This window comes from Callorhinus ursinus, unplaced genomic scaffold (assembly GCF_003265705.2).
Source record: "Callorhinus ursinus isolate GAN/ISIS: 27379988/994484 unplaced genomic scaffold, GSC_fseal_2.0 scaffold116, whole genome shotgun sequence".
NCBI classification, from domain to species: Eukaryota; Metazoa; Chordata; class Mammalia; order Carnivora; family Otariidae; genus Callorhinus; species Callorhinus ursinus.
In genome coordinates, this window is record NW_027397178.1 from 1,171,984 (window position 1) to 1,197,997 (window position 26,014).

The 26,014-nt window shown below is 37.8% G+C and overlaps 1 protein-coding gene and 2 pseudogenes across 1 annotated transcript; all 3 read left to right on the plus strand.

The window, feature by feature from the left end:
• Positions 1-2,978: 2,978 nt before the first annotated feature.
• LOC112832888 (olfactory receptor 4K17-like) lies at positions 2,979-10,360 on the plus strand (annotated as a pseudogene).
• A 334-nt stretch (positions 10,361-10,694) lies between these two features.
• LOC112832889 (malate dehydrogenase, mitochondrial-like) lies at positions 10,695-12,922 on the plus strand (annotated as a pseudogene).
• Positions 12,923-19,712: 6,790 nt separating this feature from the next.
• LOC112832890 (olfactory receptor 4K14-like) lies at positions 19,713-20,627 on the plus strand. The gene has a single exon (XM_025883735.1). The coding sequence runs from the start codon at positions 19,716-19,718 to the stop codon at positions 20,625-20,627; it is 912 nt and encodes a 303-aa protein (XP_025739520.1). The 5' UTR covers positions 19,713-19,715.
• Positions 20,628-26,014: the final 5,387 nt, after the last annotated feature.

Consider the following 26,014-nt stretch of genomic DNA (forward strand, 5'->3'; position numbering starts at 1 on the left):
AGAGATTGAGGAATCCTGAAAGCTGACAAGTGTTAGGTCTTTCTTATGAAACTATGAATTCAGAAATAAAATATTAGTTCCCACATTTAAAAACAATATACTACAGAACACATACAAGAGTGTGTATGGAGATCCTCAGGTATGGTTCCAGATGACCAAAATAAGCAAATATTACAATAAAGCAAGTCCCATGAATTTTTTTTTTTTGGTTTCCCAGCGCATATAAAAGCTATGTTTACACTACAGACTATTCAGTGTGTAATTGAATTATGTCTAAAGAAAACAATGTATACACCTTAGTTAAAAAAACTCCATTGCTAAAAAAATGCTAACCATTATCTGAGCTTTCAGCAAGTTTTAATATTTGTGCTGGTGGAGGGTCTTACCTCCATGCTGATGGCTGCTGACCAGGGTGGTGGTTGCTGAGCTGGGGTGGCTGGGGCAATTTCTTAAAATAATATAATAATGAAGTCTGCCACATCAACTGACTTTTCCTTTCATGACCAAATTCTCCATAGCATGCAATGCTGTTTGACAGCATTTTACCCACAGTAACACTTCTTTCAAAATTGGAGTCAATCCTCCCCAACTCAGCTGTTTTATCAACTAAGTTTATGTAATAATCTAAATCCTTTGTTGTCATTTCCATAATCTTCACAGTATCTTTGCCAGGAGTAGATCCTCATCTCAAGAAACCACTTTCTTTGCTCATCTAAAAGAATCAACTTCTCATCTGTTAAAGTTTTATCAGGAGATTGCAGCAATTCAGTCACTTTTTTAGGCTTCACTTATAATTCTAGTTCTTTTGCTATTTGTACAATATCTTCAGTTACTTCCCCCACTGAAATCTTGAACCCCTCAGTCATCCATGAGGTTTGGAATCAACTTCTTCCAAACATGTTCATGTTGTTCTTTTGACCTCTTCCCATGAATCACAGATGTTCTTAATGGGATAAAGAATGGTGAATCCTTTCCAAAACGTTTTCAATTGACTTTGCCCAGATCCAACAGAAGAATCAATATCTATGGTAGCTACAGCCTTAAGAAATAAATATTAAGACTTGATACAGAAGGGTGGGTGGATGGGGTAACCAGGTGATGGATATTAAGGAGGGCACGTGTGGTGATGAGCACTGGGTGTTATATGCAACTAATAAGTTGCTGAACAGTACATCAAAAACTAATGATATACTATATGCTAACTACTTGAACATGATAAAAATAAAACGTTAAAATCGAAATTACTCCTTATCCGTGGGCTACAGAATGCATGTTGCATTACCAGGCATGAAAACAGCATTAATCTCATTGGACATTCCACCAGAGATCTTGGGTGACCAGGTGCATTTTCAATGAACAGTAATATATTGAAAGGAATTTGTTCTTCTCCATATGGAATTAAAATATTCACTAAACAATGTTGTAAGCAGATGTGCTGTCATAGGGCTTTGCTGTTATATTTACAGAGCAAAAGCAGAGTAGATTTAGCATAATTCCTAAGGGCCCTAGGATTTTCAGAATGGGAACTGAGGCTTGGCTTCAAATTAAAGTCACCAACTACATTAGCCCCTGACAGGAAAGTCTGCCTGTCCTTTGAAGCTTTGAAGCCAGGCATTGACTTTTCCTTTCTAATTATGAAAGTCCTAGATGGCATCTTCTTTCCATATAAGGCTGTTTCATCTACATTAAGAATCTATTGTTTAGTGTAACCACTTTCACATTATCTTAGCTAGATCTTCTAGTTAAACGTGCTACAGCTTCTACAATAGCACTTGCTGCTTCACCTTACACTTTTATGTTATAGAGATACCTTCTTGCCTTAAATCTCATGAGCCAGCCTCTGCTGGCTTCAAATTTTTCTGCTGCATCTTCCTCATTTCTCTCAGCCTTCCTAGAATTGAAGAGACTTAGGGCCTTGCTCTGGATTAGGCTTTGGCTTAAGGGAATGTTGAGGCTGGTTTGATCTCTCCAAACCACTACAACTCTCCATATCGGCAAGAAGGCGGTTTCACTTTCTTATTATTCATATGTTCTTGGGTGTAGCACCTTTAATTTCCTTCAAAAGTTTTTCCTTTTCATTCACAACATGGCTGTTTGGCACAAGAGGCCTAGCTTTTTATCTATCTCAGTTTTCAACATGCCTTCTTCACTAAGCTTAATCATTTTTAGTTTTTAATTAAAGGTGCAACATGTGTTACTCTTTTTTCACTTGAATACTTACAGGCCATTCTAGGGTTATTAACTGGCCTAATATCAATGTTGTTTTGTCTCAGGGAACAGAGAACCCTATGAAGAAGGACAGAGATGGGGAAACAGTCAGTTGGTGGCAGTCAGAACACAAAGATTTATCAATTAAGTTTGCCATCTTATGGGTATGGTTTATAGAACCCCAAAACAATTAAAATTAGAAGTAACAAAGATCAATGATCTCAGGTCACCATAATAAATATAATGAAAAATTTTACTGCAAAAATTACCAAAATATGAGGCACCTGAATGTCTCAGTTGGTTACGCGTCTGCTTTCAGCTCAGGTCATGATCCCAGAGTCCTGAGATCAAGCCCGGCATTTGTCTCTTTGCTCAGTGGGGAGTCGGCTTCTCCCTCTCCTCTGCCTGCCACTCTGCCTACTTGTGCTCTGTCAAATAAATAAATAAAAACTTGAAAAAAGACAGAAGTCACAGTCTTTAAAAAATTGCCAAAATACAACAGAGACACAAAGTAACCAAATGTTGTGGGAAAATGGTGGCAGTATATTTCCTCAATGCAGTGTTGCCACAAACCTTCAATTTGTAAAATACACAGTATCTCCAAAGTGCAATAAACAAGGTATACCTGTATAAATGAGTTTAGAGACTTATATTTAGGGATCTAACTAGAGAAATGTGATCAAGATCTAAGGTAATAGAATTATGACTGAAAGTGGAAAAGATAAAACAGTGGTTCCCAAGCAGAGACAATTCTGTCCCCCATGGGACATATGGCAATCTCTGGAGACATTTTTGGTAGCCACGATGAAGAGGAGCTGCAGGTAACTAGCAAGTAGAGACTAGGGATGGTTTTAAGTATCCTACTGTGCAAAGGACAGCCCCTGCAACCAAGAATTATTCAACCCCAAATGTTAATGGTGCTGAGAAATCCTGGTGTGTAGGAATATAATAGAGCAAGGCATAAAAAGGTATGCTGAGTTGTTTTAGGTAGAATCTAAATTAAAATACTAGTTAGGATTTCATAGTCACATTAATACCAGAGAGCAATAATTTGTATGTTTTAAAGAAGTGGATTATAAAAGGCATTTTTTAATGATTTTGAATTGCCACAGATACTTTTGTGTTGAAGTGCACATGCTAGTTGGCTGGACCAAGCCTCTTCAGAAGGGAAGTCACTGTGCACAGCCACAGTTGAAGTGGATCCTCTAGGACTGCCAGTCAGGGGAAGGGAGTGTAGAAAGGTTATATGGGACACATACAAAGAACATGTCAACCAAAATATCTCTGTTAATTGTTGTTACATTGCCTGATATTTTATAAAATATATAAATTCTATATGTATATATTTCTATATATAGATATCTATATGTATATAGAATCTGTATACTATATGTATACAGTATCTATACACATAGATACTATATACATTGATATCTACAGAATAAGATTATAATACTATACAAAGTGCACTATAATCTGCTTTTTCCATTTAAATAATGTGAATATTTCCCATGTTCTTGGTTTTCTCAAGCATCATTTTATTATTAGTGAAATATTACATCCTAAATTCCTGTAACTCATTTAAGAAAGTAAGCCCCAATTGTAAGACATTTAGTTTGCTTCAATTATTTTGCATATACAATAATATTACTATGAAGATTTTAGAGCATACACATAATCATCCCCTTACAATAAACTCTAAGAAGTGGAAGATCTGTCTCAAAGGTTCTACACATCATAAAGTTTTGAAACATAAACAATGGAGAAATGTTTTGGACAATGAGGTACTTTTAGAGGAGGATAAACAGAGAGATAACTAGGTGGCATAAGCATTTAGGAGTAAAACAGTACAGTAGGTAATAAAGAAAATGTCACAGTCAAGGAAAATACTATCTAAGAAAGGAGGTAAAAGGTCTATCACAGAGAAACTTTTATTTATATTTATTATGTTCAATTAGCTACTGTATAGTACATTAGTTTTTGATGCAGTGTCCAATGATTCATTACTTACATATAACACCCAGTGCACATCACAACACGTGCCCTCCTTAATACCCGTCACCCTGTTCCCCCCCTCAGCCTCTCCCCTCTAAGACCCTCAGTTCATTTCCCAGGGTCTATAGTCTCTCATGGTTCATCTCCCTCTTTGATTTCTCCCCCTTCAGATTTCCCTCCCTTCCCTTATTGTCCTCCGCGTTATTGCTTATCTTCCACATATGACTGAAACCATATGATAATTGTCTTTCTCTGACTGACTTATTTCACTTAGCATAATTCCCTCCAGTTCCATCCATATTGATGCAAATGGTGGGTATTCATCCTTTCTGAAGGCTGAATAATATTCCACTGTATATGTATACCACATCTTCTTTATCCATTCATCTGTTGAAGGGCATCTCAGCTTCTTCCACAGTTTGGCCATTGTGGACATTGCAGCTATGACCTTTTCACTACATCTGTATTTTGGGGGTAAATACCTAGTAGTGCAATTACTGGGTCATAGGGTAGCTCTATTTTTAACATCTTGAAGAACCTCCATACCGTTTTCCAGAGTGGCTGTACCAACTTGCATTCCCACCAACAGTGTAAGAGTGTTCCCCTTTCTCCACATCCTCACCAACATTTGTTGTTCCTGTTTTGTTAATTTTTGCCATTCTAACTGGTGTAAGTGTGATATCTCATTTGTATTTCCCTGATGGCTAATGATGTTGAGCATTTTTTCATGTCTGTTAGCCATTTATATGTCTTCTTTGGAGAAATGTCTCAAATCAGGTCTCAGCCAATACCAAAAGATTAAGATTATTCCCTGTATATTATCAGACCACAAGTGAAACTGGAACTCAATCACCAGAAAAAATTTGGAAGGAATTCGAACACTTGGAAGTTAAAGAGCATCCTGCTAAAGAATGATTGGATCAACCAGGAAATTAAAGATGAACTTAAACAATTCATGGAAACTAATGAGAATGAAAACACTTCAGTCCAAAACCTATGGTATACTGCAAAGGCGGTCCTAAGAGGGAAATACATGGCCATCCAAGCCTCCCTCAGAAAATCAGAAAAATCCCAAATGCACAAGCTAACCTTATACCTAAAGGAGCTGGAGAAAGAACAGCAAATAAAACCTAAACCAAGCAGGAGAAGAGAAATAATAAAGATTAGAGCACAGATAAATGAAACAGAAACCAGAAACACAGTAGAACAGATCAACAAAACTAGGAGCTGGTTCTTTGAAAGAATTAATAAGATCGATAAACCACTAGCCAAACTTATCCAAAAGAAAAGAGAAAGGACCCAAATTAATAAAATCACGAATGAAAGGGAGAGATCACAACTAACACCAAGGAAATAGAAACAGTTATTAGAAATTATTACCATCAACTGTATGCCAACAAATTAAGCAACCTGGAAGAAATGGATGCCTTCCTGGAAACTTCCAAACTACCAAGACTGAAACAGGAAGAAAGAGACAATCTGAATAGACCAAGAACCAGTAATGAAGTTGAAGCAGTAATCAAAAACCTCCCAAAAAAAAACAAAAGTACAGGGCCAGATGGCTTCCCAGGGGAATTGTACCAAACATTTAAAGAAGAAATAATATTCTACTGAAGCCGTTTCAAAAAATAGAAACAGAAGGAAAACTTCCAAACTCCTTCTATGAGGCCAGCATTACCCTGATCCCAAAACCAGGCAAAGACCCCATCAAAAAGGAGAATTACATACCAATATCCCTGATGAACTTGGATGCCAAAATACTCAACAAGATACTAGCTAAGAGGATCCAACAGTACATTAAAAGGATCATCCACCACGACCAAGTGGGATTTATTCCTGGGATGTAAGGGTGGTTCAACATTGGCAAATCAATCAACCTGATAGAGCACATTAACAAAAGAAAAGATAAGAACCATAGGATCCTCTCAATTGATGCAGAAAAAGCATTTGACAAAATACAACATCCTTTCCTGATTAAAACTCTTCAGAGTATAGGGATAGAGGGAACATTCCTCAATATCATAAAAACCATCTATGAAATGCCCACAGCATATATCATTCTCAATGGGGAAAAACTGAGAGCTTTTCCCTTAAGGTCAGGAACATGACAGGGATGCCCACTCTCACCACTTTTGTTCAACATAATACTAGAAGTCTTAGCCTCAGCAATCAGACAACAAAAAGAAATAAAAGGCATCCAAATTGGCAAAGAAGAAGTCAAACTTTCTCTCTTCACAGATGGCATGATACCTTATGTGGAAAACCCAAAAGACTCCACCCCCAAATTACTAGAACTCATATAGCAATTCAGCAATGTGGCAGGATACAAAATCAATGCACAGGAACCAACTGCTTTCCTATACACTAACAATGTAACTGTAGAAAGAGAAATTAAGGAATCGATTCCATTCACAATACCAAAAAAAAAAAAAAGATACCTAGGAATAAACCTAACCAATGAGTTTGTAAAGGATCTATACTCAAGAAATTACCAAACACTTATGAAAGAAATTGAGGAAGACACAAAAAGATGGAAAAACATTCCATGCTCATGGATTGGAAGAATAAACATTGTTAAAATGTCTATCCTGCCCAGAGCAATTTACACTTTCAATGCCATCCCTATCAAAATACAAACCGCATTTTTCAAAGTGCTGGAACAAACAATCCTAAAATTTGTATGGAACCAGAAAAGACCTGGAATCGCCAAGGAAATGTTGAAAAAGAAAACCAAAGCTGGGGGCATCACATTGCCTGACTTCAAGCTATATTACAAAGCTGCGATCACCAAGACAGCGTGGTACTGGCACAAAAACAGACACATAGACCAATGGAACAGACTAGAGAGCCCAGATATGGATCCTCAATTCTATGGTCAACTAATTTTTGACAAATCAAGAAAAAATATCCCATGAAAAAGATCTCTTCAATAAGTGGTGCTGAAAAATTGGACAGCTACATATAGAAGAATGAAACTGGACCATTCCCTTACACCATACACAAAGATAAATACAAAATGGATGAAAGATCTCAATGTGAGACAGGAATCCATCAAAATCCTAAAGGAGAACATAGGCAGTGACTTCTTTGACATCAGCCACAGTAACTTCTTTCAAGACATGTCTCCAAAGGCAAGGAAAACAAAAGCAACAATGAGCTTTTGGGACTGTATCAAGACAAAAAGCTTCTGCACAGCAAAGGAAACAGTCAACAAAACTAAGAGGCAACCCATGGAATGGGAGAATATATTTGCAAATGACATTACAGATAAAGGGCTGGTATCCAAGATCTATAAAGAACTTCTAAAATTCAATACTCAAAAAACAAATAACCCAGTCAAAAAAATGGGCAGAAGACATGAACAGACACTTCTCCAAAGAATACATAAAAATGGCTAACAGATACATGAAAAAAATGCTCACTACCACAGAGAAAATTTAAATAACAATTTGTATCTAATATTTATATCTGAACTGATCAAAACATAAAATCAAATTAATAAGTAATAAAACTCTAAAATGGGGATACAGTAATAGATCCTCAAAGGATAATAAGAAATGTATTAATGGGGCACCTGGGTGGCTCAGTCGATTAAGCATCCAACTTTTGATTTCGGCTTAGGTCATCATCTCAGGGTTGTGAGACTGAGCCCTGTGTCGAGCTCCACATTAAGATTCTCTCTCTCCCTCTCCCTTTACCCCTCCTCCCACCTTTCCCTCCCCCAATCCCCCCTAAAAAGAAATGTACTAAGTCCACTAAGTTTTGAGCCTGAAAAGGAACTCAGAGATTGAGCTCAACCACTTGGTTTTATGGATCAGAAAACATACTCAAAGAGAAACATATGCCAGCTTTGGAGGTAAAACTGGTTCTCAATCCTAGTCTTCCAACTTTATTTCAGTGTTCTTGCCAAACACCATACTGATTCTTTTCACATGATAATTCATAAAAACACAGAAATCACAACTTTCAAATTGATCTTTATCTCTGGTGTGATTAACTGTCCTACTTCTTACTTGTGTTGTGGTTTTAGCAATATCACACACAAGCACCCATACACACATGCACACCCACATACAGCTGCAGTAGCAGCGGCAGCATCCAGATTGAAACATCGGGTTTACCAACTTAGTTTCAAGTAATTAGTGTGACATTCCCAGCCTAAGGGCTCCAACATGCGGACTCTGCTCCACCCATCACCAGATCAGTGTTGCTTTGTACGGATGTGAAGGGAGGTCTAGTGAAAATTATATGGTTAATGTATGAATTATAAAACCTGGTTCATTAAAAGCATACCATTTTGTAAAGATAGATAAGATCTGGCACAGAAGCTAAATGTGGGAAGTGAGACACTTAGAGGTCACAAGTAATCTCACTTGAATTTAAAGCATCTTTCTGCTTCACTATAATATGGGGCCCTTCTTAGAATGTGAGGGGGCTACTCAGAGACTCAGAACATTCAACCTTGTTGCTTAACCACAGCTGCCTTTGCAATTTACAGACTTTGTAATCCTCTCTAGGAATGTGGGTTTCAGCCACAGCAGATCATGGGTAATGACAGTCATGTTAGGAAAAACAGTCTTTGCCAAGAAAGGCTTTCCAAGAGTATGAAGATATCAAAAGCCCATTCATGGGTTGGTGGGAAAGAGAGCAGTCTGGGTCACTCTAAACCTGACTTACTTATGCAGAGCAGGTTTGTACCTGCTGGATCACAGGCCCTTCAAAACTCTGGGGCTGATTTAGAATGAAAATGTAATTTCTTAAAATGGTGAGGGCAGATGGCCTTGGTGAGGGTGGGAGTAATGGAGGCAACGATAAATAGTAGGATTAAAATTAAAAAAATGGTGAGGGCAAACCGTAACTCCCAGATTGACTCAAAATTTAAATTTTAAAGGGGTTGTGCTGGGCCCCTGTGTCCTCCAAGGAATTCAGACTAAGGGATCTTATCTCCTACAAAACCACAAAACTCTGAAAGATGGTCGTATTTCAACCTGTGAAGATGAAGCATGTGCCTCAGAGCTCATGGACTGCTTAGGGGAACCAAGAGATATGAATAGGTTGTGGCTTATAAGCTAGGCTTAGAGATGGACAGTTTAGACATGTATCTTCCTTCTTACAGTAATAGACATTAACACCAAATTTCAAAGTCAAATGATATTGTTAAAAGACCCAAATGAATGAAAATCCTTGGCAACCTCCATGGCCTTAGTGCCCTCTTCTTTCTCTCTACAGGTCATCCCAGAACAAGCCACACAATGGAGTCCACGGAATAATCAAATCAGTCTGAAGTGTTAGAATTCATTTTGCAGGGCTGACCATCTGCCAGGATATATAGTTTCTTCTCTCTGCACTCTTCCTAGTTGTCTACGTGGTCACAGTCAGGTAACCTTTTCATTGTGGTCACAGTGTTTTACATCCTAAACTTGAACACCCCGTACTTTCTTACTGGGAACCTCTCCTTTATAGATATGACCCTCGCTTCCTTTGGTGCTGCTAAGATGATTGTGAACTTGGTTTAAAAAAAAAATTGTAAGACCATTTCCTTTGCTGGATCTTTCTCCTTCACTTACTGGGTGGATTTGAAATGGAACTTTTGGTCTCCATGGCATATGACAGATATGCCGCTATTTGTAAGCCCCTACATTGCACAACCATCACGAACAGGAAGGTGTGTGTTTTCCTGGTAGTGACCTCATGATTCTTAGGTCTTCACTTAGGGCTTTTATTGTGAATTTGCCTTTCTGTGGTCCCAAAGTGGTGGACTGCATTTCCTGTGATCTCCCTCTGGTTACTAAGTTTGCCTGCATAGATACATATATCGTACAGATTGTCACTGTTGCCAGCAGTGGGATGATCTCTCTGAGCTGGTTCATGATTTTGCTTATCTCCTACAGTCTGGTCCTCACGACCAGTAAGAGTCACTCTTCTTCTACTCATTCCACTTTGATTGCATTGTAGTGGTGATTCTCTGTCTTGGCCCATGCATCTTCACTTGTATCTGGCCCTTCAGCAACCCCTCTGTGGATAAGTCCCTTGCTGTATTTTACACCAGTGTCACCGCATCTTGAACCTAATTATCTACACTCTGTGAAACAAAGAAATGAAGATAGTCATGAAGAAATTCTGGCATGATTTTGTGAGTTCAAGAGAGAATACTTAGATTAAAATGTAATTTAGAAACAGGTTTTTAAAAGTTTTTAAAGAAAACTTTAGATCTTTTAAAAACTGTTACTGATCTGATACAGAGTATACAAGACTTATAAAAGTTCAGACCTTCAAGGATATTTTGAATCTAGTACCAACAAAAAAATAAATGCATGGCTTTAGGTATTTTAAATGATTCCAACTAATTATAAAAAATTGTCCATTAAAAGCTCACTTGTATTTAAGATATATCAAATATATGCTTTATTTAGGTATTAGAATGGCATTGGTTGAAAGGGAAAATAAAGCAAATCTCCAGAAAATCTATCACATTTTTCTGCACAGTCAGAATGATTTGGCACTTATTGTGGGCCCAAGGTTGGTTCTCTGTCTCCTCAATAATGTTAATGTCTGAGTCAGCACCTACATGTGGTGCTTAAGAAAACAGTATCTACAGTTTCAGTATCTACAGATATACTGCCAAAATACACTCATTTTTCTTGTGCCTCCAAAATGAGTTTTTATAGATACTTTTAAGGCTCCTAATATCATTAAAATTTATTTCCATCTTCTCATTCCAAAATTTCTCAGTTTCAGAATCTATGTCTCTGACTCCAAAAAGAAAAGAAAAAAAGTTACTAAAGTCAGGAATACACACTCATGGTTTGCTTAAGAGTAAGCTGAATTTACAATATGATATTTAATAACAAATTACATTTTGCATGTTATCATTCTCCAGGAAACTAATGTAATGACATTTGGATATCATCATATCACTAATTCCCATTGATAAAACACAGTTCAGTGGAGTTTCTCTGTGAATTTGAATAGATTCATTCACAACTTGTCATTAGTCCTCTCTGTAAGACATGCATTGACACATAAAATAAAAAAACAGCAGCTTTAAGAAGTTGTGTTTAGGGGACAGTGGAAGGGCAGAGGGGGAGAGAGAATCCTGAAGCAGACTCCCTGCTAAGTGCAAAGCCCAAGGAAGGGCTTGATCTCATGACCCTGAGATCATGATCAGAGCTCAAACCAAGGCTGCTTAACTGACTGAGCCACCCACGTGCCCCAAGAAGTTTTATCTTTTTAACAAGTCTAATTGTAGACACAAGTGGAGTCTTGACAACAAAAGAAGATCAATAGGTATTTTTTAGATTATTTTCTCCACTTTTACATATCATATAACCACAATCATAAAACCAGAATTTAATGATTATGAAAAACCTTGAAGTCGCAGGGAAGAAATTTAAGGTAGTGGCAGCAAATGTGGTTACAGAGACAAAAGGAAATAGGAAAATAACACTGTGTATTCACTCAATGAAAACAAATAATGTGAATAACACAACAATAACCAAATGTTTTATTTAACTTTAATGATGTCAAATTGAGAACAAGAGAACTTTTATAATAGGTAAGTCTATTATACTATGATCAAACTATCTCAAAACGTATTTCTAATAAATTCCAAATTCCTCAGAAATTACTTCCTTATGTTCCATTGCGGAGTGGAGTCATGACGTCCTGTCCAGTGTAGAAGTCATTGGTGTCACCTGCCTACCACCAGCTCCTTTACCTGCAGGTCTGTGCCCTTGCCTGGCCTGCCTGTGCTGCTCCCACAGCAGCTTTAGCGCCTGGGCCAAGAACAATGGTAAAGGGGCTGTGCTAGGGGCTTTCAGAGGAATAGGACAGCCCCTTTCACTTCTCCTCAAGGACATCCCCTTGGTGAGCCTCCTGATCCTCTACCATATTGCTCATGCTCCCAATGGCCACAGATCAAAGCCACATCAAGACCAAAGCAACTGTAAAAGGCTACCTTGAACATAAGCAGCTGCCAGACTGCCTGAAAGACTGTGAGGTGGTGCTTATTCCAGTAGAAGTCCTGAGAAAACCAGGCATGACACAGGAAGATATCTGTTCAAGACCAATGCCACAGTTGTGGCTACCCTGGCTACTGCCTGTGCCCAGCATTGCCCCTGAGGCCACGATCTGCACCACTTCAAATTTTATTAACTCCACCATCCCAATCACAACAGAAGTTTTCAAAAAACATGGAACATACAACCCCAATCAAATCTTTGGGGTGACAACCCTGGGCATTGTCAGAGCCAACAATTACTACAGAACTGAAGGGTTTGGACCCAGTTCAAGTCAATGTTCCTGTCACTGGCAGCCATGCTGAGAAACCATCATCCCTCAACCACTCTAAAGGTGGACCTTCCCCAGCACCAGCTGACAGCTGTCATTGGGAGGATCCAGGAGGCCAGCATGGAGGTGGTGAAGGCCACAGCTGCAACAGGCTCTACCACCCTATCTGTGGCGTATGCTGGAGCCCAGTTTTCTTCTCCCTTGTGGATGTGATGAATGGAAAGGAAGGAGTTGTCAAATGTTTATTAAGTCCCAAGAAATGGACTGTCCCTATTTCTCCACACCACTACTGCTGGGGAAAATGGGCACCGAGAAGAATCTAGGCATCAGCACCACTTCCCCTCTCCCAGAGAAGATGATAGCTGAAGTCATCCCTGAACTGAAGGCATCCATCAAAAAATGAGAAGAGTTCGTGAAGAACATGAAATGAGAAAGCAGTTAGCGAGTAGTCCGTTTCCCTAACTTATTAAAGGCATCATGTCATTGTAAAGCCATATCAGACCCTTTGTATTTCAGTTGTATTCATGACGAGTATTAATGTATTAATGTTGCTGTCCCTTCCAAATCACAGGTCTGTCTGTTGGTGCATCAATAAAAGTAGGCTTTATCTTCTTAAAAAAATAAATAAAACATACACATACACATACACACACACACACACACACAGAAAAAATAAAGACATATTCCCATTCTATAGGCAAATTAATTGTTGGTGAACCTGAAACAACCAAAACAGAAGCAGCACTACAGACAGGTACACACATTTATTCTACTATAGATGCACACACCTCAATGCCTCCACTACCACCCTCCCAGTCAAAAGATAAATACATTTAAAAATAGCTAGGGAGCTATGAGAGATTTCCTGGGTCAGCCACAATAACTATTAGAGATTATGAAAGAACCAAGGCATTGAGAGAACTCCCTCATGTCCCACGAAAGTAAAATATCTATTTGACACATCCATGCCAAATACTCTTACCACTGCCAGAGTAGGAAGCACAAGGATGGCTTTACACATAGATCACACACAAATGTGGACATATTTGCTGATGTGTTCAGTGGGGCCTGGAAGAGTCCCTTGCCCAAAATCTTCACTCAGTATAGCTTGTCACATGACCTGAAATTCCACTACATTTTTTCATTCTTTTAGTGATAAAACCATTTGCTTTTAATACATTCATTATTTAAATATACAAAAATAAAAATGGTAACACATTTGCTTATTTTTAGTAATGCATATCATATCATGAATGAATTTATTAACTCTTCTATGACAACCAGCTGAGGTCAAACCCTTGCAGAAACGGTGGCCTGATCCATGTGGAGATTAGGAATAGACAGGGAAAAGATAGAGAAAGGCAGCGAAAATGGCCTAGGAAGCACAAAGGTTTTACATATTTTCTAATTTTTTTAGACAAGCTTTGATCATACTATAATGAATCGAAGAGCACTAGCCAAGAGGAGAGAACAACTTTGAAGTTCCATTTGTGTAACAGGAAAATGGGTCTAACTCTAAGGCACTACACCTGAAGATCTGGGATCCTAGCTGAAATCCCAGACTCTGCAGGCACTGCTATCCAGCACATTCACATTCTGAAAGGAACTGATTACAGTTGACCCTTGAACAACATGGGTTTGAACTGCCCGGGCCCACCTACATGCCAGTTTCTTTTGAAAAATGCAGTACACTACTGTAAATATATTTTCTCTTCCTTATGATTTTCTTAATGGAATTTTCTTGTGTTTAGCTTATTTTATTGTAAGAATACAGTATAAAAAAAAAACAACAACATTTTATGTTATTAGTAAGGCTGCTAGTCAACACCAGGCTATTTGTTGTTAAGTTTTGGGAGATTCAAAGTGACACGTGGATGTTTGACTATGCAAGGGGTTACCACCCCTAACCCCTGCTTTAAGGGTCAACTATATTATATTGTCTCTATTCCACACAAACACTTTGCAAATGTTGATAGAAACTCAATTCACAATCACCAATACCTACAAAAACCTACATGGATTAAGCAACCTGTGACATATCCATACGTTGAACGATAAAAAGGAATAAACTAGGATTTGCAAATCATCTTCAGAGAAACAGCAAAATAAAACCTTTAAACTTTTTGAAGTCTAAGAAAATAACCAGAGGCCATACAACAAATTGAGAAATATTTATTCAAGTGCCTCAGTAATAACAGAGGGAGTCTCTGACACTTAAGCCAGAGTCTGCTCCTATTTCTCCCAGCTCTCTGCTGTGACAGTTCTTTGCTACACAGGTGCTGCATTCCATCAGGAAAAGCAGCTCCCATCATCCCTCCAAACTCCAAAAGTGAGACAAGGAGATTATATCCCAGGTGGTACTAAGGCTGGCTGTGGTGACTGGTGGCTCCCATCTCCCCAGCCTGGCTCTGGCTCCATGGTATAGAGGTCTGCCCAGGGTGAGCACTGCAGACAAGAGAGGCACGGAAGCCCTGCCCAAGGGAGGTGACTTTATTTGGAGAGCAATGCAGAAAATCAATGTCCGGGGCCTACTGTTTGAAATGATCAGGGTCACAATGGAAACATCTTTAATGATCCTACAAAAAATAAAAAATACATGTATTTTGAAGGAATACTATGGAAAACTATGTACCAACACATTAGATGATTCATATGAAATGGACAAATGCCTGAGAATACGCAATAATAGAAAATCTAAACAGACATATAAGAAATAGATATTGTTAGCATTTTTTTAAACTTCCCAAAGGAAAACTCCAGGCTCTGATGACTTCATTGGTAAATTCTGCCAAATTTTTAAAGAAGAAATAAGACCAATTCTTCAAAAACTCTTCCAGTATGTAGACTGTCCTTGAGAGAGTGATGTGGTGTTGAGACCATCTGGACAGTATACGTGGCTGAACCCACTTAAGGCCTCGATATTATCTTGAAGATTTGGCAGGCACGTACAGAGATCTACTCATCTTACAGCCACCCATGATGGTGGTTATGTATCACATCAGTCAAGATATGACTTCTCTTGTAACTGGAACTAAAACCTTAACTGAATTTATGACATAATCTAGTTAGAGACTAAGATTGCTGAAGATATCTTCTTCGTACTTATATGCTAAATAAAAAATAATTTAAAACTTCACTAATGTTTAATGCATAGCTGCTTTATGTGTGATTTTTATCTCCTTGTTCTGATTTCTAGAATCCGCAAAAGTTATTCTTGACAAGGACATCCCTGAGAGGTGTCCAATGGAAATTATTTTCATGATTCTTGTTCTGCCCAGAATACAGAATAGGAAACGTTCACCCAAGGGATTCCTTCTAGTGGTGACTATATGTTAGGCTTCCAGAAGATACTGTCTCCACCCAACTGTGGATATCAGCTCAAGCATACATCAGAGGAGGGTAAGAGAAGAGGAAAAAGAAATCTGGTTTTAGAGAAAATTTGTGTTTGGTAAGGTATCTCGTGTTCTCTGTGACTCTCTTCTTTAATTTTTAAAAGTATCTGTATGTATCTGTATCGCCCATGCCCACCCGTGCCAACTTGAGTGTGGCTTGTTTAACTTCTGACATTTCAAGATGGTAATATAGTTTTTCTCCTCCCATCCTATTCCTACGGAGCTTCTATGGTCTCTTTAACAAAGGTGTACACACCACCATCATGCAGCGCCACAGAGATGTTCTCAGGTCTGTTTAGAAGATCTCTGTTCTTTGATGGCTCCTGATATTAGCAACTTCCAGCTATCTTGACTCAAGTGGATCTTGCCACTTAAAAGGATAAAGTTTTTCAAATCAGATACAGTATTATACGCCAAGATAAATTTTAACATAGAGATAGAAGTAAAAACGGTTATATATCCAATGAGAAATGATATAAAACTCAGTAACTACAGAAGTAAGATAAAACTACAACCTGAGAGAAAAGGAAGGTATCTTAAGCTAGTAGAAGGAACTTGAACTTTCTCCCTATGCACCTTACCTAGTGTATATCTCAGTCAATTCATTAAATTCTCAGAGTCCAAGTTTCTCCTGTAAAAACATAAATATTGAGAATCTTAGTTTTAGGATGATTATTATTTAAAAAATCCTAGTGGACGAACATTGAATCTAAAAGAGTATGAAAAATGTGTTGCTATATTTTAATACTCCTAAAAGAGTAGTTCAATTTGTCTCCTTTCCCTGATTTTTCAATTTTACTAATCCCAAAGTTATCATTACTCCCTTTGTGAAAATTCTCCAAGTTACAGTTAAGAATTTCAAAGGTGCTTTAATAGAATGTGCTACTGCCTCATGTATGGTTTCTTAAAATATAAATAACCCCTCTTGGACAAAAGCAGAAGTGAAAAGTAAAAATGTTGCAAAACTACTGAAAGCAGGTAGCATGTCTGAACTTCTTTTGCATCTGTATAACCTGTAGGGTTGCTAAGAATGTGCTTGTTCGTTTAGAAAAAATGTAAGAGGTAGTTATTTTTTTTTAAAAGGTCGTACCATGTATTTTGCTGACATAAAGTAGTTGGCTATTCACTAAGATTGCTGCCAGTAAGCTCTGGACATTGTACTGCTTTAAGCTGCATTTTAACAAACAAAGAAGGGAAAAAACTAATATTTATTAATCATGCACTGAGTACTCGAAAAGTTTAAGTGCTTTTTGTGTATTTTCTGACTCCTCGTCATTACATGTCTATTAGATTGAGTGCTCTCTTTTCACAGATGAGGAAATGGAAACAGAAATGTTTAGTTCAAGGTCACAAGGTTAACAAGTATTTGAGTTAGATTTCAGACCAGATCAGACTAGTTAAAAAGTCACTCTACTTAATGTCCTAATTACTGGATTAATATTAATATGTCTATAATTAATGCACCAATATTATGGAATATTAATTTCAAAACTGATTAAAAAACAGCAGGATTTCTTACTGGTAAATTGTTCCCTAGCAATGTACATGTTCATCTTTTAGCAAAATCCTCTGTCAAACACAACTGAAATCCAATTTTGCTATTAGCTATCTTCTGTATCATTTATTCCAACACACACAAAATTAGTTATTGACAACTAATCCCAGAAAGGGATTTGTCTTTACAAAAATTAAGTATCAATGTGAAGTTCAAATTGGTCAAGTTTCTCAGGGGACATAAATGTATTGGGTGTAATATCAGGTTATTTTCTTTAGAAATTAAATCTCTACTATGGTGGATATGTTTATTTGTAAGTTATGACACTATTAACACATGTCCCCTTTTCCCCAGCAAATGTGTGTTTTGCCTAATTCTTTAGGAATATCTTCTTCATGTCTATCCTATGCTTCTGAGTTCTCAGTGTAAGGGAAGGGAAAATTAGTGCTTATGATGAGGTAATGGTTTTCACCATTCACCTGCTTTCTTTGGCACCACCCTTAAGATTTCAAGGGTAAAAAAGGAAGAGACACATAAAAAGTAAAAGAAAGCAAAGGGAAAGAAATAATAAAGAGAGAAGAGATGATATGCAATTATCTTTTTACATCCAGTGAGAAAAGCACTCAATTTACTTAAGGATAAATATAAACAATGTCATTATTATACTTATATAATATTTGTACAAAATAAGAAATTACAAATATTTACATATTATATTTAGAGGTATATAACTGACGATCTCTGAAACTTTATCTTCATGCTCACTCAGCGCTAACGGTCAAAGATGTACTTTGCTTCCACAGGTCTACAATTTATTCACATCTTAGAAATGACACATAGATATTTTAAACTTGTACAGCAATATTTTTAAACCTAGGGATTTCCTAGCATCCATGAAAATACAGCTGACCCTTGAAAAATGCAGTCAAAAATCTGTGTACAACTTTTGAGTCATCCAAAATTTAACAACTAATAGCCTAGTGTTGACCAAAATCCTTACCGATAACAGTTGACTGAAAAATATTTTGTATATGTATTATATACATTGAATTACTACAATGAAGTAAGCTAGAAAAAGGAAAATGTTATTTAAAAAATCATAAGAAAAAAACACATTTACAGTACTGTACCTACTGAAAAAAATCAGCATATAAATGAACACACAGTTCACCTGTGTTGTTCAAAAGTCAACTGTAAATGAACACAAATATTTTATATTGATAGGCTTGAATATTTGTTATATTTTGGTTATATATTTGCTACCATTCAAACTTCAAGTCAGATTCTGCATCTGAGTTACCTTCCTCTTTGGTTAATCCCCTTTTTTTTTAGTTATCAGAAACAAATTGTCTTTAATTGAGAGATTTTTTAAAGAAAAATTAGCATTATATTTAAAGCACCCACATCCTCAGAGTTTATTTTCCATGGTACAATCCGTATTTGAAAATTTTGATTAGAGAAATATTTTTCATGTTTATCCAAAATTAAATAGATCAGATTCTAAATTTCAAAACAAAAATTCTTACATATAATCCCTTTCTCATATAACTCTCCACATTTTTTTCTAATACATTTAGTTTACTAAATGAATTTCATTTAATTGTGGTCTTGATAAATTATGTGCCTGATTTTGCAACTGAATTATTATGCCAAGATATTTATTGTAAGGCTTTCTATATAGCTTCTCTCCAAAAGATTGTCCCAACATGTATTTTATAGTAATAAGCAAAAGATTTAGTTTTATGGTGTTTTATAAAAGAGGTTCAACTGAGGCTTTAAAGAATCATTATGTATAATACAGTGAAACCGTAATTTTGTACCATGTCATTTGCTCTGGATTTTGATACTTGCTCACTATAATTTTCCTAACTAGATGACTTAAATTTTATTTAGTATAATGGTTATTGGTAGTACCCCCACTCAGATTCTTTTTACTGGAGTGGTGGACTGAAGCTAATTTCCAGATGACACTGCAACCTTTTTTTTTTTTTTTTTAGCATTTTCTTTAGCTGTGCTACTTTCCTCATTCACTTCTTGTGAGAGTACCCTCTCAATCAATCATTTACATGAGAATCCCATCTCAGACTTTGCTTTGTGGAAAGCTATCTTAGGCTTTTAGGTTTTTTTTAAAGGCATAATGGCATGAATATTTTGCCAAGGTTTGTCTTCCCAATTATATTTTTCACTTTCAGATATATGTGCTCATTTTCAATGAAATTTAACTTTCAATGAAATAGAATTTCAACTGAATTCTAAAAATTAAGTACCCTTTCCCATGCCACTAACTGACGATCTATCCTTTTCTCTAGATTATTTTAGAGGACGTACTGAATAAAATGGATAAAGGAAATTTGTCTATAGTGTCAGAATTTGTGCTTCTGGGACTTTGCCACTCATGGAATATGCAGGTCTTATTCTTAATGATATTTTTTATACTTTACCTGATTATTATATCTGGAAATACTGTCATTATGATCCTAATCATCACTGACTACCGTCTTCATTCCCCCATGTACTTCTTGTTGGCCAACCTGTCCTTTGTTGATATTTGGCTATCTTCAGTCACTACTCCGAAGATGATCACAGACTTTCTCAGGGAGAACAAGACTATTTCCTTTAGAGGGTGTATGTGCCAGATCCTCTATGTACATTTTGTTGGAGGGGGTGAGATGGTGCTATTAGTGGTAATGGCCTATGACCGCTTTGTAGCCATCTGCAAGCCACTGCACTATTTGACTGTTATGAGCCTGCAAAAATGCACTTGGCTGGTGGTGACTTCCTGGACCATTGGCTTTGTGCATGCCATGAGTCAAATGGCTGTGATCGTGCAATTGCCCTTCTGTGGCCCCAGGGAAATTGACAGCTTCTTCTGTGACATACCACTGGTAATCAAGCTTGCCTGCATAGATTCCTACAATTTGGGAATATTAATGAATGCTGACAGTGGGGTTCTGGCCATGACCTGCTTTATTCTGCTGTTGATATCCTATACATATATTCTTCTTACTATCCGTCAAAGCTCTAAAACTGGTGCATCCAAGGCACTCTATACCTGTACCGCCCACATCACAGTGGTGGTGCTTTTCTTCGGGCCTTGCATCTTCATCTATGTGTGGCCACTCAGCATCACCTGGGTGGACAAATTTCTTGCTGTGTTTTACTCTGTTATCACACCTCTCCTAAATCCAGCCATTTATACCCTGAGAAATAAAGAGATAAAAGATGCCATGAAAAGATTCAGACTCTAATACATGCATTCCAAGGGAAATATTTAATGCCCAGAAACCTTACTGTAAGCACTTCAAACTGGTAATACATTGACCTTGTAAAATAGGTTGAAAATTCTAGGCATTCAGTTTATTTCTACATGTTATGGCTGTCTCCAAGTGCAGGAATAGGTTTAATATAATTCAAGAAATCATATTTACTCAACCAGTAGAATACCACAAAATATATCCCTAAAACCCAAACATTAATTGTCCTTCTTTCTGAGGGAATTATCTAATCAGTCTTCCTGTGCCTTTAACTATGTTAAATGAGAACCTAAAATTCATTGCACAAAGCCATCCACCCATCCTGATGGACAGTATCCTAATAAACTTTCTCCTAACTTCCTTTGGAAAGTAGTCCTGTGACACTGAATCCTTCCCTCAAACCTATCACCTAACCTCTTGTTAAGAGGCAACTGAATTATTATTTTTTTCTTTAACTTAGCTTCCTACTCAAATACTAATAGGAAGGCGTGGGAGAAAAAAATAGAGATGATGCAGTAACAGTGGAAAATACATAGGGAATAAGAGGGAATGATATTCTGTGTTTCATTTCCATTAACTCAATACACATAAAAAATGATAAAACCCAATGATATTTCCCTTAGTTATCTCAGTCTCAAGGACTAATATTTATTATGCCTCACACTATGATTAACCATTTGTGTGATAGTCCTGAAATGTAAGCTCCTCAAGGGCAAGAGCCATGCCTTTACCTGATCAATTCTTGAAACGGCAGTACCTAATACACTGGCTAATATATAGTAAACAATAAATATATTTTAATGAACATATAAAGGACAATTTTTCCATTCAAAACCCATAACATGTATTGATCAGGCTTACAGAAGTGCAGTCTTTTGTCATTAAAAAAATTCCTAGGTTTCAACTTACAACTAAAATTTACTTTCTTTCTTGCAGAATTACAAATTAAGTGGATTGAAATTCACTTGCAAGAATCAACAATAAGAGTCATAAAATAAATATTTGACACATACACAGAATTCTTGTAATATGGAAACAAAATACAACAAAATGACAATAAAAATAATGCATTTATCCTTGAATGCCTACTCTATGCCCTTATGTTATATTCATTAATTTAAATGTTTTTATTATTTCCAATGTATGACTAAGAAAATGAGACTAGGAAATGTGAATTAAAGTTCCTCAACAGGTGGGGGAGGAGCAAGGTGGGGGAGGAGTAGGAGACCTAAATTTCGACTGGTCCCAGGAATTCACCTAGATAAGGATCAAACCATTCTGAACACCTACCAACTCAACACGAAATCGAAGAAAACAATAGCAGAAACTCTCTGAACAGAAAAGTGATGACATTCTGGAAGGTAGGACATGGGGAGAAGTGAATCCCAGGTGATATTGGGGAGGATAGGAGGCAGGAGAAGGGGCCTCCGTCAGCCGCTACTGGCAAGTGATAGAGCAGCAGAGCACAAAATTGGAAATTTTAGAAGTTGGCTCCGCTGAGGGATGTCGCTCCAGCAGCTGAGAGGTGGGGCGGAACCCTTCTGGGACAGTGTGGTCTCGGGACCCTCAGGGTCACAAAAAGACCGGGGATGACTGAGTGCGGCAGAGCTCCCAGGTATCAGAGCAGGGAAGCTGGCTGCAGAGACGGAGCTGAGGCGTGGGCTCGCAACTCGGGGTTGCCATAAACTGTGATCTGCTGCACAGTCGGGCCACTGCTCCTCCAGCAGGGACCCAACAAGCAGCAGATCCGCGAGACTCCCCTTCCTCCCCGGGGAGGAGCGGTGCGGGAGTGCACCGCAGGGATCTGCTGGGTTTGGAGACTCCACACGGGGCGGGTGCCAGGGATAGAAATGCTCAGTCACAGGCCGGGTGATCACGGAGTGCGGCGGAGACCAGGAAGACGGAAGTGATTGACTGCTTTTCTCTGGGGGCACACAGAGGAGCAGAGCCCCGAGTTCTCAGCTCCTCTGGGGAGAGATTGGGAGGCCACCATTTTCACTCTCATCCTCCAAAGCTGTACGGAAAGCTTGCAGGGAACAAAAGCTCCCGAGAGCAAACCCAAGAAGATTACTTAGCCTGGACCGGGCAAGGACAGGGCAATTCCGCCTCCAGCAAAGACATTTGGGAACCATGGCAACAGGCTCCCCGCCAGAAGATCAGCAAGAACAGCCAGCCAAGACCAAGTTTACTGATCAATGAGAACGGCAGAACTCCAGCACTAGGGGAATACTGCACACAGAATTTATGGCTTTTTCCCCATGATTCTTTAGTCTTTCAAAGTTAATTTTTTTAATTTTTTTGAATTTTTCTTTTTCCCTTTTTCAACCAACATCTTATCAATCCCTTTTTTTTAAAGATTTTATTTATTTATTTGAGAGAGAGAATGAGAGACAGAGAGCATGAGAGGGAAGAGGGTCAGAGGGAGAAGCAGACTCCCCGCTGAGCACAGAGCCCGATGCGGGACTCGATCCTGGGACTCCAGGATCATGACCTGAGCCAAAGGCAGTTGCTTAACCAACTGAGCCACCTAGGCGCCCCTATCAATCTCTTTTTTTTTAAATCTTTTTTATTTTTCATTTTTAGAGTCATATTCTATCCCTTCATAGTAGTTAACCTTATTTTTTTGGTATATATATATATAGTTCTCTCTTTAAAATTTTGGGATACGGTTTCTTCTAACAGAACAAAATATACTCTAAATCTCTAGTGTATGGCTTTGTTCTAGTCTCCTGCCTGATCACATTCTCTCCTTTTTTTTTTAAATCCTCTTCTTTCTTTTTTCAACCAACTTCTTATCTTATCAATTCCTTTTATAAAATCTTTTATAATTTTCATCTTTACAGTCATATTCCATCCCTTCATCATATTTGCCCTTATTTTTGTACATCTATAAGCTTTTCTTTCTTTAAAATTTTGGGATGCACTTTCTTCTAACAGACCAAAATACACCCAAAATCTAGCGTGTCACACTGATCTATGCACCAGCCTGACCATATTTGATCATATTCTGTTTTTTGTTTACTTGTTTGTTTTTTTATCTTTTTCTTTTTGTTTCTTTTTTCTTTCTTTCCCTTTCTTTTCACCAGGTTTCAGGTCTCTTCTGATTTGTTTAGTGTATATTTTTCTGGGGTCTTTGTTACCCTGTTAGCATTTTCTTCTCTCATTCATCTATTCTCCTATGGACAAAATGACAAGATGGAAAAAATCACCTCAAAAAAAAGAACAAGAGGCAGTACTGACTGCCAGGGACCTAATCAATATGAATATTAGTAAGATGTCAGAACTAGAGTTCAGAATGATGATTTTAAAGATACTAGCTGGGCTTGAAAAAAGCATGGAAGATATTAGAGAAACCCTCTCTGGAGAAATAAAAGAACTAAAATCTAACCAAGTCAAAATCAAAAAGGCTATTAATGAGGTGCAATCAAAAATGGAGGCTCTAACTGCTAGGATAAATGAGGCAGAAGAGAGAATTAGTGATATCGATGACCAAATCATGGAAAATCAAGAAGCTGAGAAAAAGAGATAAACAAGTACTGGATTACGAGGGCAGAATTTGAGACAGAAGTGATACTGTAAGACGAAACAATATTAGAATAATTGGGATCTCAGAAGAAGAAGAAAGAGAGAGGGAGAAGCAGGCCTCCCATGGAGCAGGGAGCCCGATGTGGGGCTCGATCCCAGGACCCTGGGATCATGACCCAAGCCAAAGGCAGACCCTTAATGACTGAGCCACCCAGGCGCCCCACCACTGTATGTTTTAAGCAATTTTTTTTTCTGCCCAGAATACTGAGAATCTTTTTTCTCTGTCTGTCCTTATAAGATAAACCTGAGTGTTAAGTATGATTTTTATGGATTTCCTAATATTGCAAAAGTAGAAGGGCTTAAGAATGAAAAATACAACTTAGATTTCCTTGCAATATAATTTGCCACAACAAAATCCAAGATCTACATGCTCTCATCTCAAACTTTTTAGTCACTTTCTTCCATGCTATCCAAGCTTAGTATTTTCGTATTTATCAGATAGGCAAATTCTCCTTAATTCTCACTGGTTTCTATTAGAATCAGCTTCACAGACATTAATCTAGAAGACTTGCAGTTATGCATACTCTCTAGTCAAACTCAAATGGCCAACAGTCTTAATTTCCATTTAATGAAAATATTGTCTACTCTGGCGGAAGCATTTCTTCCTTAAGCACCAAGACCTCCAACACAGTAGAGCTCAGAGTGATGCAGATGAGAAGCAAAAAAAAAAATTTGAAGATTTTATTTATTTATTTATTTATTTATTTATTTATTTATTTGAAAGAGAGAGAGAGAGAGATACAGAGAGGGAGGAAGCGCAAGCGGGGGGAGCAGCAGGCAGAGGGACAGGAAGAAGCAGGCTCCCTTGCTGAGCAGGGAGCCCAACATGGAGCTTGATCCCAGGACCCCCAGATCGTGACCTGAGCTGAAGGCAGACACTTAACCGACTAAGCCACTCAGGTGCCCCAAGAAACAAAAATTTTTGAGTGAGTTGTTATGTGTAACAGTGAGAGGATCCACTACCATTTCTACACCTTGATTCCCAAATTCCGAGAAGGAAGATCTCATCTTCCAAAAGAGCCATAAAGTCTTCAGTATACCATTCTACCATTCTATTAGAACATTTGTTTGTGAGTGAACAAGTGTTAATATCAGTGTATTCCATGGTCATGAGATCACTGCAGCACTTGTTGAGCTATAAAATAAATTCCTTGATCAAATGTAATGTTATACAGAATACCACCATTGTGATAAAAGCATTTTTTAAATCCATGGATGGTAGTGCAGCCTATGATATTTAGTTAGAAAAAAACTGCATACCTTATTTCAGTGAGGTCAAAATTCTACTTCTTCCACAATGGAAATGTCTCAATACAATTTTTTTAAAGAATTTATTTATTTGACACACACAGAGCAAGAGAGAGCACAAGCAGGGGGAGCAGCAGAGGGAGACAGAGAAGCAGACTCCCCACTGAGCAAGAAGCCCAACGTGGGACTCGATCCCAGGACCCTGGGATCATGACCTGAGCCAAAGGCAGACACTTAACCAACTGAGCCACCCAGGCACCCTCTCAATACAATTAACTTACCACCAGGACACTGGCTGATCCTCACAGTAAATTGTGCCTCTTAGTTGCTCAACATTAGAGGGGCAGATCACACTAAGAGCCAGATCAAGCTTTGTAAAGAATTCCAAGTTGTTAGCAATGAATGATATCCAACCCCGGTCATTTTGCATAGGAACTCATTTGTCAAGAACTGAGGTGGCTGAAGAAAGAGGTTAATGTGCTCATAATTTGTCATTTGTCTACCTTACTTCTAAAGTTTCCTCTCTAGTAGATACCCTGCAGTATACA

Excerpts from the sequence above, each read along its gene's own strand:
- LOC112832890 (XM_025883735.1), top strand. The coding sequence starts at position 19,716 with ATGGATAAAGGAAATTTGTCTATAGTGTCAGAATTTGTGCTTCTGGGA.